Source organism: Sorghum bicolor, chromosome 7, assembly GCF_000003195.3.
Source record: "Sorghum bicolor cultivar BTx623 chromosome 7, Sorghum_bicolor_NCBIv3, whole genome shotgun sequence".
Lineage (NCBI taxonomy): Eukaryota > Viridiplantae > Streptophyta > Magnoliopsida > Poales > Poaceae > Sorghum > Sorghum bicolor.
Window position 1 is genome coordinate 7,914,560 of NC_012876.2, and position 14,274 is coordinate 7,928,833.

General features: G+C 43.6%; 1 protein-coding gene across 1 annotated transcript; it reads left to right on the top strand.

The window, feature by feature from the left end:
* LOC8071154 (photosystem II 10 kDa polypeptide, chloroplastic) lies at positions 321-2,117 on the top strand. The gene is made up of 5 exons (XM_002443957.2): positions 321-587; positions 745-797; positions 1,249-1,304; positions 1,439-1,491; positions 1,816-2,117. The coding sequence occupies exons 1-5, from the start codon at positions 446-448 to the stop codon at positions 1,908-1,910; spliced, it is 399 nt and encodes a 132-aa protein (XP_002444002.1). The 5' UTR covers positions 321-445; the 3' UTR covers positions 1,911-2,117.

The following is a 14,274-nucleotide window of genomic DNA, read 5'->3' on the forward strand; positions in this document are numbered from 1 at the left end:
TATAAATCGCGAGATGAATCATTTAAACCTCATCATTGAACAATATTTATCAAATAAAAATAAAAATGCTATAGTTTCGAAAACCAAAAACCCTAAGTTGTTGATTGTTTCACGGCCAAGCATACGCCTGCACAGTATGCCTCCATCACAAAAAAAATTTTCCCATTCCCATCGTCCCAGCGAGACGAAAACTCGTTGGGCGTCCACACAAAATCCTCAGAGGATAACGTTGTGGGCCAGGGATATCGGGGTCCAGCCACTCGCGCGCCGCCACGTGGCGCGCCGGCCGTCGCACCTGTCCTCCTCCTCCCGGGCGGGCATCATTTGTCAGGTTTCGGCGCCACAGGTATATTGGCTCCGCAGCTAACGACCTGGGGGCTCCATATCCATCCATCATCTATCAGCAAAGCACACTCCAGGCGGAAAAAGGAAGCAACAAGCAGCGATGGCGGCCTCCATGATCTCGTCGTCAGCTCTGGTGGCGCCGCCGTCCAGGGCGCAGGGCCTGCCGTCCCTCGGCCGCCGCGCCTCCTCCTTCGCCGTCGTCTGCGGCACCGGCAAGAAGATCAAGACCGACAAGCCCTTCGGTGCGTGCCATGCTGCGTTCATGTGTTGGAGCAGCTGCTTTGGCTCCGTTCGTTTGTTTTATAAGTCGTACTCAGCTATGGCTTTTGAGGATGTATATATGCATGTGTCTGTGTTTGTGTTTGGTTCTGAGATGAGTCGTGTGTGATAAATGTGCAGGGATTGGAGGTGGCCTGACCGTCGATAAGGATGCCTCCGGGAGGAAGGTCAAGGTGAGCACTTGACTTGTCTATGTGATTTACAACACGACATGCATGTATGTTAATCATTAATTGAATTCATTAGAAGATTTCGAATACAGTAAGAGCAACAACAACACAGCTCGAACAGATTTCCTATATCCTTTCTAATTATAGAGATTTTGTTGAAAAAAAAATATATCCTTCAACAACTTTTTTTTAATTAGTTATTTAAACATAGACACATCTTTTGTTCTAGATTTCTTGCTCTAGCTGAAAAATAGAAATGGAGAGTGAGAATGAGTCTATGCAACATAGGATGTAGAAAAAACGGGAGACTGAAAAAAAAATGTACAAAGCGATTTTTATGTAAATTGTTCTCTCTAAATGATGATTTAGAGTAGAAAAACTCTTGTATATTGAGGGAGGCCAAATTTGATGCATGGTTCTATATATAGCTAACTACACGCATGGCATGATGCAGGGCAAGGGCGTGTACCAGTTCGTCGACAAGTACGGCGCTAACGTCGACGGATACAGGTGAGCCGCACATCATCAGTCCAAATTCAAAAATATGCAAATCCATATATATAGGCACTAGTACACATATAGCCGTGCGAATTTTATATTAATTAGTAGTTGATTTGACTGTGTTTTTGGCAATCGATTTGCAGCCCAATCTACAACGAGAATGAGTGGTCTCCCAGCGGCAACGTCTACGTCGGTGGTAAGTACAGTGATTAATATTCTACTCGCACTTGTCTAGCTACAATAATACAGTGCTCAACTACTCCTCATACAAGCAAAGTAGCTATATATATATATATATATATATATATATATATATATATATATATATATATATATATATATATATATATATATATATATATATATATATATATATATATATATATATATATATATATATATATATATATATATATATATATATATATATATATATATATATATATATATATATATATATAGACTAAAAAATGAATCAAAGTTTGTGATGTGTGGTACTTATCCTTGGGCCTTATTACAGGAACGACTGGGCTTCTGATCTGGGCCATCACCCTCGCTGGGCTCCTCGGCGGCGGCGCCCTCCTCGTCTACAACACCAGCGCCCTCTCCGGCTAAGGATACTCATTTCCAATCGTGATCCATGCGCTTCTTCTTGATGCGGTTCATCATGTAAAATCATGCCAGCAGGGTGTCTGTCTGTAATCTAGCCTCCTTCGATGCCCACTGTAATGCAAGCTTCATCATGTAACAATGCTACTCTCTACTACTACGACGTACTCTTCATACTTAATTTTGGGACAACGACTATCATTATATTATTAATTGATGCTATATATTTAGAATATTATTAATATATAACTGGTAGTAACTTCGTTCTATCTGCCTCGTGAGTTTCATGAATTGTGATAAAAGATGGTGAACCTAATTATAAGTGAAAACTAGGTTCAGCTGTAGATTACGAAACCCTTTTTTATTTGAGCAGGTAAGTATAAAACACACTAGATCAATTTCAGTGCAATTATTACTCGTCAGCTTATTTGTATTTACTAGCAAACGTATCCGTGTATTGCAACGGATCCGATACGTCTTGTAATTTACTTCATACTAGTATTCGACACGCATTGTTCTATGGGCACTCACAATGCAAGACTCTATCACAGAGTCCAAGACAATTAATTACATAATATTTATGGTATTTTGCTGATGTGGCAGCATATTTATTGAAGAAAGAGGTAGAAAAAATAAGACTCCAAGTCTTATTTAAACTCTAAGTCCACATTGTTCGAGGTAATAAATAACTTTAGACTCTATGATAGAGTCTGCATTGTGAGTGTCCTAACTCATACGAGCATAGATCATTGAGTCGGGCCACATATATGGAACACATATACATGGTGTAAGGGCATGGTAGGGTTTGTCAATATCGGATTTTGGATTAGGTTTGTTGACATGTGGAAGATGCACTTGGGTCCCGAGGTGAGATTCTAAAAGTGATAGAAAATGAAAATTTCCTTTTTAATATTATTAGGTAGGTATAGGTACATAAATATAGATTAGATTATAACAAACTACTTAGGTTTCAGTCATGGTTTGTTTATTAGAGAAGAATAAAGAGTTCAAAGATCTATAATACTATATTTATTATTTATTATTGAGTTAAATGCACCAGAGGGTCTTGAATTTGTAAGATGTGTCACTTAGGTCCATTTAAACTTTATTAGTTAAGTATATGATACGACAAGTTGCTAGCTGCCTAAACCAAAAGAGCTTTAGTTGCCAAACAACCCAGCTTATAGTCCATTTGAAGTATTCAATATAATCACCTAGCTTATAAAAGTTATTACCCCTTTTCCGGCTATTGCAGCTTATAAAAAAAATTAGTTGGTCTAAATGAACCCTGAATTTACTTACCGTTGCACCTAGTAAATGTGAATAGTTCTGTATGAATGGACCGTACCGAAGTTAATGAAGATAAAGTCAGCTGCAGGCTATCTTCACCGTACCGAAATTAATGCACACCATGTGCCGAATAGTTTTTATCAACCTTTGTTTGATAATGATATACAGTGTCTTGATAGCCAGCTAATAAAATAGTGAAATAGACTTGGTACTACACAATTGTTGGCCAAAATATTAATGAAAATATATATAATGATATACAGTACTGTACTCGGCGGCAAAGAAACAGTCATCCTGGCACGTACCCCTTCCTTTAAGGCCTTATATAGTTCGTGACAATTTTTGAGTTTATCTACTGTAGCACTTTTATTTATATTTAATAATTATTGTTCAATCATAGACTAACTATACTCAAAAGATTCGTCTCACAAATTACAAGTAAACTGTGTAATTAGTTATTTTTTTTTATCTAAATGTAATACTTCATACATGTGTTTAAAAATTTAATGTGATGAGAAATCTTAAAAAAAATTTAAGATTTTAGGATGAACTAAACAGAGCCTAAAAAAAGAAAGACGTTCTCGTTTCCTAAAAAGTCAATTCTTTTTTCTACGGGGTGGGCAAGTGAACGACCCCTTACGGTTTATCAGATGGAGATTATTGCGCTTGCCAAATGTACTCACTGTCTCAAAATAAACGCACATATTGCATCCTGATGAGTCAACTAATATTGAGTTTGACCAAATGTACATATAAAAATAATAATGTTTATGATACTAAATAAGTATCATTAAGTTAATTATTTTTTATATATTTTTATAATAAATTTATTTAAAGATATAAATGTCAATACTATTTTTTTGAATCTAGTTTAATTTAAAATCAATTGACTCCCGTAAATACGAGTTGGGCACTTGTTTTGGAAGGAGGGAGCACACGTACGTGTTGGCTGTTGTGCATTTGGGTGTAGGGTCGATCAGCAGGTGCAATGCTCCCGCTTCAATCGCTCTTGACGTGAGAAGCACCCCTGTCGTAAACAGTGGTTATGTGGGTTTATGGCACATTACAAGAACAGCTAGCTCATCCAATCAATTTATCTAGGGTACTAATTACTCCTGCTTTTAACGTGGCGTTCTAGATTTGGTGGCCAACTGACCATATAACACAGGATAGACTGGTGTTGTACACCTAGGAGTACACCCAGCGCCGGCCCAAGGATTTCAAGGGCCCTCTGGCGAGCTCGTCGCGACGGCCTCTCTAGTCTATTATATAGGCTAATTTTATTTGCAAAGGAAAACCAATATAATAATATATTTAAAATTAAATATGTCTGATAATTATCAATAGCGAGAAACAATGTAGATTAAAAAGCAATATATTTGTACTTTTAGAACTAATATGATTACCTTGAGAAAAACAGAATTCCGTCATATTCATTGCTTCTTATACAAATATACTTCTTCGGGCATTTCTTGATGCAAAATCATCGAGAACGGTATTAAGATCAATAGTGTCCAAGATATCTCTCTCGATGGTGCGCATAGCCAAACCATTTAACCTTTCTTGTGACATAGTCTCTTCTTGATTCTCAGGTGCATCTATAAGGTTCTCATCACACTCAGGCACAACGCTACTTGAAACTGAAAAAAAACCTTATCTAAAGCACCTTGTTGTGACTGTCGAAACTGTTCTTCTTGTTTCTTCCGCTTTCTTTTCGCAGCCCCCGACTCATGTTTTTTAGGTAACATTCTCAAATTCTAACACTTGACCTAAATTAAAATAATAAAATGACTACATGAATACCTGTGCAAAGTAATAGACAAAAATTGAACAAGGAAAAAAACCTAGGGCATATAAAATTTGACATGATCATATGAACTAAAAATATGAAAATGAATCAATTCAATATTCAATAAAGATCTGATTGGTAATTGCCTGATTGGCTGATTTGCTTGAAGTCCCTCGAGGCCTCGATGACAGCAGGTCTGCGGCCAGAGCAATGGTTGCGTGGTGCGTGAATACATATACAGAAAATTAAGATATACTAGTATACTACATATTCTATTGGGCCCCCAAGCCGCATGGGCCCATGGCCGGCGCACCTGCTGCCCCTCCCATAGGGCCGGCTCTGAGTACACCTTAAACTGCTAAGGTAAACATTCAGTTATTGATAAAAAATTGCGGGGTAATCAGATGTAATAGATCGATTTTTAGATTATTAAGAGCCTATTTAGTAGAGCTTCATCTGATTTTGATTCTGGTTCTCTATAGAAGCTGATTCTAAGAGAAGTAATTCTATGGCTGGAAATGGTTCTCTTTGATTGTTTAGCATAAACTTTCAAAATTACAATGGAGAATCACTTCACAAAATTAGGAAAAAGTGTACCTAGCCCTTAGTTGTACTTTGTTGTTGTGATCTAGTATTTAGCCTTCTTGCTGGACTTGTGTAGGTGGCTTGCTTAGCATAGTTGTGCTAGTGGCAGAATAGTTTTGCCTTTTGTTTTACTAACCAACTTGTCTAATTGAGATTGTAGAAAATTTAAATAGGCTATTCACCCCCTCTAACCATTTGGACCTTTTACCCTCTCCAACTCTACCCGACTACTCCACTCTGTCCCTCCTCCCTCCTTCTTCCTCAACCACACCAGCACCAGCCCCTGCTCCCTCTCCATGTCGGCGCACCTGCTCCCTCCCACCATGTCGACGGCGAATCCCGAGCAAGTGCGGCCCGGCGGTGGCGGCACGACCTCACGAGCTCCAAGTGCGGGAGGGCCCGACCACACAGGGCGCGAGCAGTAGGTGAGGCTCGGTGCGGTGACAGCGCGGCCTCGTGGCCTCGTGGTGGTGGTGGATCCTTCTCTAGCCAAATATGCGGCACTTCCCTCCTTCTTTGGCCAGATCCGGTCCCGTTAGTGGTAGATGGGGCACGAGCACAGGTCTTCGGCGATGGGGGCACGAGCGTGACCCCCACGGGAAGCGGCGGCTCCTCCAAATCGAGCTCCCTTGGTGGCGGTAACAAGCAAGGGCGTCAGCGGTGAGGCCCAAATCCAGGGGCGGTAGGGTTGTGGGATTTTCATTTTTTTGGTTTTTTGTTTGATTTACCGAGGCAGGCATCAAACCGCCTCGGAAAAAGTCTCATTTACGACCTTTCATCTAAGGCGGTTGTGATGCCCACCTCGGTAAATCGAATATGCCCGCCTTGGTAAAGTTTTTATGTAGTAGTGACGTTGTTAAAAGACTAAAAGTAGTTAGCATCAATGATTCGGGAGCTATATATCTTGCTATATATGGTACTCGGTACATGCTCCATATGCGACCATGTACTCATGTTCGCTTGTTTGAAAAGCAATGACTGAAAGTACTACTGTTTGCTGATTTATTGTGAGAGAAAAACATTGCTAGCTGATAGAAAAGGTACGGCTTATAAGCAAGCGAACGGAGCAAATGTGATTTTGCTAATGTTTAAATATGTATACAAGTTGAATCCAGGAAAATATTTAGGGGGCTTCTTCTACCTTGAGACAGCTTCAGCCCATTCTTAAAGTGTATCAATGACAAAAATTTGTAGGAAGGGCTAAAGGGAGGCTCCATGGGTCCTGCGGCCGTAGGGGGAGGGGGGTGGAGCCCCGGCAGCCCCACCGCTAACTCCATGACTGATATGAGACAAATATTGTTAAGAATACCATCTCAATTCCTATATTGTTAAGAATGCAAATGTCATTTTGTTGTATTTGTCCTCTATAGCATCAAGACAACCAAAGCATTTTGTCAGCCCATATATTGTACATGGATATACATTTAATCATTCTAATTCATTGACTTCATCGTACCTCCATTTTTTTACAATGTTTTTCCAGTCTCATGCAAAAGCTATGTGATTTTTAAGAAGTAGGGTTCCTTTTATTATTGGATATAAACACCTATCCAAACTCCAAAGTGTATTAATGTCTGTAATTCCACTAAATCTAAAGGTTCGGCTAGCTCCGCTATCATTGTCCTGTTGTGGCTGCGGCTGTGGCTGTGACTACATGTTTTCCTATCCGCTGTAGCTACTGAAGGCTTGCATCTAGTCATCTAGTAGCAATAATAGCGCTGCTTCAGCAAGTGCATTGTTGTAAAACCGGGGATTATAAAAACTATGGATTGAAGTAATTTTAGTCAAATCATTGAACCATATATATTGCACTAAAGTACATGTAGCTCCACTTAAAGGTACTTGCCGTTTTTGTTCTTAGTTTCTACTAGAGTATTCTTTAAAATCTAATAAATTATGAGATTATCAAAGTATTTTTCAAAACAAATAAACAATTTTTATCTATCTATCTATCTATCTATCTATCTATCTATCTATCTATCTATCTATCTATCTATCTATCTATCTATCTATCTATCTATCTATCTATCTATCTATCTATCTATCTATCTATCTATCTATCTATCTATCTATCTATCTATCTATCTATCTATCTGTTTGTCTGTCTGTCTATCTGTCTATCTATCTATCTATCTTATAAAAGAACAAAAGAATTGAAAAATACCTCTCACCCTCAATCTTTCCTACCCACCTTGATTTTGCTCCCTCAGATGTGTCTTGTATATATTGCTCCATCTAATGCATATGGTTGATTGTCGTGCACTTGATGGCTCGATCAAGTCATAGTGGAGGATATAAATTGGTGGACATGGGCGTCTTCCCATTAAGGGCGACTCCAGTGCCTCGCTCTCCTCACATTTTTTCATTAGTGATTCCTTTATCTCCCTATGAGTACCCAAGGTACCGAGTCCTCTCTATCAGTAAAGCACGCTTTCGCACCAATGTTCCTAATCGCCATCGCGTCCAGTTGTGCGCAAGCACGTCCGGTGCCCTCATCCCCAACCCCCATCCCAGAACCATTGCCTGGTCCCCACATCGAGCCACCGCATGGCCCCCATGCTCGACCATGCCAAGCGCGTTCCTAGCCTAGGCGCCCTCTGCTCGACATAGCCAAGTGCCCATGGTCAAACTCTTGCGCCCACACATTGGTGCAAGCTAGCTCTAAGCTCCTTGTGCCTACACGCTGATGCCGCGTACACCACACCACTCGCCCACCGCTAGCCACTGACACAGTCATGCTGTCAATCCTGCACCGCGCGCCATGCCTGTGTTGAGCCTTGTGAGGGACAGCCGCCACAAGGGTTCCGCCTTGGCCCACCAAGCTTGCACCTTGGGTTGTCCTCTCAACTGATCGGTGTTAACTCCGGGGCCATCTAGAGGTCCACAGAGTTACTATAGGCAACCTCCTCTCATGTGAGTTGTACTCACAGGATAAAGTTGTAGAAATTTCACACCACGAACCAATCATCAAGATTCACTTAGCTCTAGATCATACATTGAAATTTATTTAAGAACTTTACATCAAGATTACATTTATATGAAATAAAAATGGAGATTACATGACACAAGGTGAAGCTTAAACCAACTAATAAGCCTACTAACCCACTATTCTAGTTTCACTCTTACCCTCGATCTAGCTTTTGGGATGCCCATCCCATCATCTGCTAATCCTTTGGCTTCACCCAAGCTTGGCTCTGGTGGTCACTAAGTCTGAAGTACATGTAAAAAGCTTAATGACAGTACCGTGAGTACAATTGTACTCAGAGTACTTGTTGCATGGGAGAGAAGGATTGAGAATTTTGTAACAAACTCCAACTACCTGATGGTTAATCTTCACCGCCGCCCTCCTAACTCCTGTCTTTGTTGTGCTGTTCTTGCTTCTCATCCCCAATTTGTACGTTCACCCTACCTCCAATCTTTTGCTAAACAGACCCGTAAAATAAAAATCTTGAAAGTTTAAGACTACTCGCTCTTGAACTTATCTGTCAAATCTGCTAGTTATTCAACACTGAATTTCTTCACAATAAATCAGCGAATAGTACTTTCAACCATAACTTTTTCAGCTAGATAAACAGACGAGCTCCATAAATAAAGGAAAGGTGTGGTGCACTGCATCTTTCAGAATCAATTCAATAGATTGTCTCCAAAACGGGAGCATTTATTGAATGAACTGTTCCAAAAAGGGAAGGGTTTTTTACTCCAATGAATTTGGGCCTTGTTTAGTTCCGAAAAATTTTGGGAAATGGACACTGTAGCATTTTCGTTTGTATTTGACAAATATTGTTTAATTATGGACTAATTAGGCTCAAAAGATTTGTCTCGTCAATTTCGACCAAACTGTGCAATTAGTTTTTATTTTCGTCTATATTTAATACTCCATGCATGCGTCTAAAGATTCGATGTGACGGAGAATGTGAAAAATTTTGCAAAATTTTCTGGGAAGTAAACGAGGCCTTGCTGGACCATGTTTTCTATCTATATCTGTGTGTCCTGACGTCTTCAGGCTGGTGTGTACAGCACCAATTAAGTTTGCTCTGCATACTATGCATGGTACGACGTACTACGTGAGATGAACTGGCGTTCCGTTACGGTGTTGGACCAGGTCCATTATTTGCTAGCTGCCGAGTCGTACTGCTGTGGGCTTGCCTTCACTTACTTAATTATGAGGTTGGACCGTGTTAGTTACAGTTACAGTATTACCATATATGGCATGTGGTGAATCAGGGGTGGAAACCGATGGAATCCGTATAAAATCAGATGGGAGTGTTACTGTTTATTAAACTCAAAAAATGTTACTGTCTCATATTTCTTGTAGACACGAATATATATGTCCTCGGATATACTAATACACAAATCAGGATAATTCAGATTCAAATTCACAATCAGATATCCATTTAATTAACTGAGGTATCCATATCTAACGATTTTAGAAAAAACAAGTTGCATAGTGAGAGATCTAAATTTAAGTATAATATAAATTCTATCAGATATCCTCTATTTTTCAAATATCAACATAAAATTGAAGAGACAAAAAAAATAAGAAATGGGTTCAGATACATCTTTTGATATCTATATCAGCAACTAATATGAATACCGATATTCTTATTATAACTTTTAGCGAATATAGATTTTTGTACATCCATTTCCACCCCTAGAGTGTCGCGGTTGTCAATGCTACAAACTTGCAGGAGCATTGACACGAGGCGTGCTCCCGGTCCCGGTATCATGTTCTCTCTAAATTGTTGCATCAATTTCAACGGCATTAAATGTAATAAGGTACCTAGCTAATATATGGAATGATAGTCAGAGCTGTGGGCTGTTGGTACTGCAGTAAATAATAAATCATTTGATGATTAGTGACATGTCCATAGAAAGGTGCTAAGCGGAACGAAAGAACAAATACAAAATCCAGGTTTATTTAATTTGGTCGTAGACATTGGCCTGCATATACTATTGGTATTGTCTCCAAAATTAAAGTTGCACCATGGGAAGTTCTTGAAAAAACGACTTGAAAGTTGTGTAATTGTCGGTGTTTCCCCCCCGGCGGTCACACCAACGAGTAAAACTTGTGTGCGTGCTCCCCTTTCCAGATGGTGATGCAAGAAAAGACACAAAGATTTATCCTGGTTCGGGCAAGAGAAGGCCCTACGTCCAGTGGGGGAGGGAGTGTTTGTATTATCTTGCACCTAAGTGCTTGTACAGGGGTGAATACAAGCGTGGTATGAACGGGGATGGAGTGAGGTTGCTCTACTACGTATGTCTTGTCTTTCTGTCTCTGTATCCGCTCCCGGACCTCCCCTTTTATAGTTCCAAGGAGAAGTCTAGGGTACATGTATAGGCATCAGAATAGGGGTCGATAGGGGTATGGCACGCTGACCTACTCGAGGCCTCCGTACCGTCGTGGCCTCGAGCCGTCTTGTCTCGGCACCCTGATGATGATTACGCGTGCCCCTGAATCCTGCTCCTATGCGCCGTCCTGGACCGGTTTATCCGTTGCATGCTTGTACGTCGCGACTGCGGCCGCGTCAGAGTGGTTGAGGTGCTGTCCTCTGTTGCCCGACCCTTCTCTAGGAAGGAATGTGTCTGCTCGAGGGTCAACCGTCGTGCGACGCCTTACTGGGCAGAGCGCTGACTCTTGGCGTCTCGAGGGGGGTCTTGACTTGACGTTCCGACCGCCTTGCTGTGTCCTGCCGCATTCTAGCTTATTTGGTGGGCAAGGCTGCAAAAAGAATGACAGGACGGGTGCTTGTTCCCTATCACGCTTCCCGTGACTGACGGGTTAGGTGGGAGCGCGGTAGGCGCATTAAATGCCCTGGCTCCCGTGCCCGTGTCAGGCGGCGGGCGGCGTCCTTGCGCTCGAGGCCCTCCGATTCGTACGAGCCTGTTTCCGTATTCGACGGTAGCCGGCGCTCGAGCCCTGGTCGATTCACAAGACACTCTTTCCGTGTTCGTGGCTACGGCCGTCGAGGACCGTGCGTACAACTGGGGAGGAGGGCGTCGAGTCCGAGGCCTTGACTTTCGTACGGAAGCTCTTGCTATGCACATCAGTTAGGGTACCCCTTACTGATATCCTCGACAGTAGCCCTCGAGTCTCTATTCGAGCGCTTGCACTCGAGTGGAGGCTCTTTTTTGAGGTCGAGTTTCCGTGGGGGCGCGCGAGCGACCCCGCGGGGTAGCCCCCGAGCCGTTGGAGGAGTTTTTGTCTCCTTCGAGGGTTGTATTGCCTAATCTGCGGAAGCGCTCTCGATGTCCATCGTGGAAGGCTCTGATTGGTTTGTTTTACGCAGGGGTCTCGACGTACTCCCGGTGGAGCGAGGGTCATCTACCCCGGATTGAGCTCCTAGCGGGTAATCCAAGTGAGAACCTGTGCCCCGTTCGAGGGGGTCAGCTGCAGCCCGGAGGCGTTCTCATAAAGCGGGGTCGACGTGGTCGGGGATGCTGGTCTCGTTCGATAGAGTCCAGTGGCTCGATGCCTCCCTTCGAGGGGATTCCTTTCGACCGTCTCAACCCTACCTTGGACATCCCCAGCGAGTTCTCGAGGCGAGCCTCGATTTTTGACCACTCGCCGAGCATCCCTGACTCTGGTACTCGAGATCTGCTGTCGAACCCATTCGGCGGGTCAGCCTGCGACCTCTCGAGACTTTCGTGGGTACATACCTTGGCTTACAGGGGAAGGAAAAGGGTCGTGGCGGTTCGCCTTTTTTGCCCGTTGGGCGCGTATTTTCAGGCGGGAGCCGTTGCAGCACTGTACCGGCGTAGAATTCGTAGCGTCTCGTCTGTGAGAGAGATAAGGACCGTTAGGCGGCACATTTATTGGAGGAGTTACCGTATCCGTCGGATCCGTCCGTTGGTGGGTTGCCGTCTATAAATGTCCTGTGGTCTTTCTGCCGTCGCTCCTTCCTAGGATGTGCTTTGTGTTATCTAACTTCTCGGTGTCGGTCTTTGTAGGTCTTAAAGACGAGCTGCTAGCTGCTCAAGTCGAGGCCCGCTCCACCAAGGCTCAGCTCGAGGGGGAGGTCGCTTTGAATGGTCGGCTGCGAACCGCGATAAGCGATCTCTCGGCCTCTTGGGAGCTCGAGCCTGTGGACGAGTCGAGGGAGGAGGCTCGAGGTGACGCATTGGTCGATCAGCTATGGTATCTAGGTGCTACGCTGAGGGACCGGGTGCGGGACGCCCTTCATACCAGGGTGAAGCGAGCGATGGCGGTTGTCTGCTCGGGTTTTTCCTACGATATGGAGGTGGTGTCCCACGGCTTCATCACCGACATCTCCAAGACCGACATAGAGAATGAGGAGAGGCTCCACGCCTTGATCGACGACGCGGAGGCTCCTAGGGAAAGGCTGGCGAAGTTGTTCGAGCCAGAAGTGCTTCCTCCCGAGACTAGCTGCGGACGATGGTGGTGAGGGCCGAGACGCGGATTGAGGCCTGCGAGCCTACTCTGGATGCTAAGGCCCCTTGTACAGTACTTATTATTCTGTCTTAAGTGGTATTGTATTTTAAGCAGTTTATAAGATCTCTGAATATTTGCTTATTCCTTTGTTCGCATCCTCTTTTGTTTCCTTTATGCCTATGTCTGTATTCCTTGCTCGGTCTTTTGTTAAGGCGACCTCGATTGCCTCGAGGGTGAGGGAGCGAGTAGAGTTACCATAGCCCGGGGGCGTAGGAGTTCTCAGGCTCGTCGTCTCTCGGCCCTTAAGGGGCTCGAGGTGCCTCTACTACTCGACCGTGCGAGGTTTACTGGTAGGAAAGAGAAAAATCACTTGGTTTTTTAGACAATGGGGGGGCCCCTGCTAGCCCCCGAGGGGGTATCGACTATGATGGGTCATAGTTGGTACTCCCTTCTAACGTCGAGATTTCGACTAATGAAAAAGTAAATTATTCGAGGGAAAGATCTTATCCATTCATGCATTCATTCACAAGGTCTCGGTACAGAATGTACATGGGAACATAAAACTTTGAAATTCTAGGGGTAGAATCGACGTAGCTGTTTGATGTTCCACGCGTTGGTGAAGACTGCCCCTTTTTCATACGCGAGCTTGTATGTCCCTGGCTTCAGGACCTCGGCCACCACATATGGGCCTTCCCTAGGCGGAGTCAGCTTGTGGCGTCCTTGGTTGCTTTGCCACCGCCGTAGGACAAGATCGCCCACGTTCAGATCCCTCTTGCGCACGTGCTTGTCGTGGTAGCGTCGAAGCTTCTACTGGTATCTGGCGGAGTTGAGGAGGGCCATGTCTCGAGCTTCCTCGAGCTGGTCGACCGCGTTCTCTCGAGTTTCCTTATTTGATTGCTCGTTGTATGCTTTGAGTCGAGGGGACCCATACTCGAGGTCCGTTGGAAGCACGGTCTCGGAGCCGTAGACCATGAAGAATGGGGTGTATTTTGTGGCCCTGCTCGGTGTCGTCCTTAAGCTCCATAGGACCGAAGAGAGCTCTTCGACCCATTTCTTGCTGAATTTCTTCAAGCGGTTGTAGATCCTTGGTTTGAGCCCCTGCAAAATCATGCCATTGGCACGCTCGACCTGGCCGTTAGTTCGAGGGTGGGCCACTGCAGACCAATTCACACGGATGTGATGCCGATCGCAGAAGTCCAAGAACTTTTTGCCAGTGAACTGAGTCCCGTTGTCGGTGATGATGACGTTGGGGATCCCAAACCGGTGGATGATGTCGGTGAAGAAAAGGACGGCTTGCTCAGAGCGGATGTTCGTGA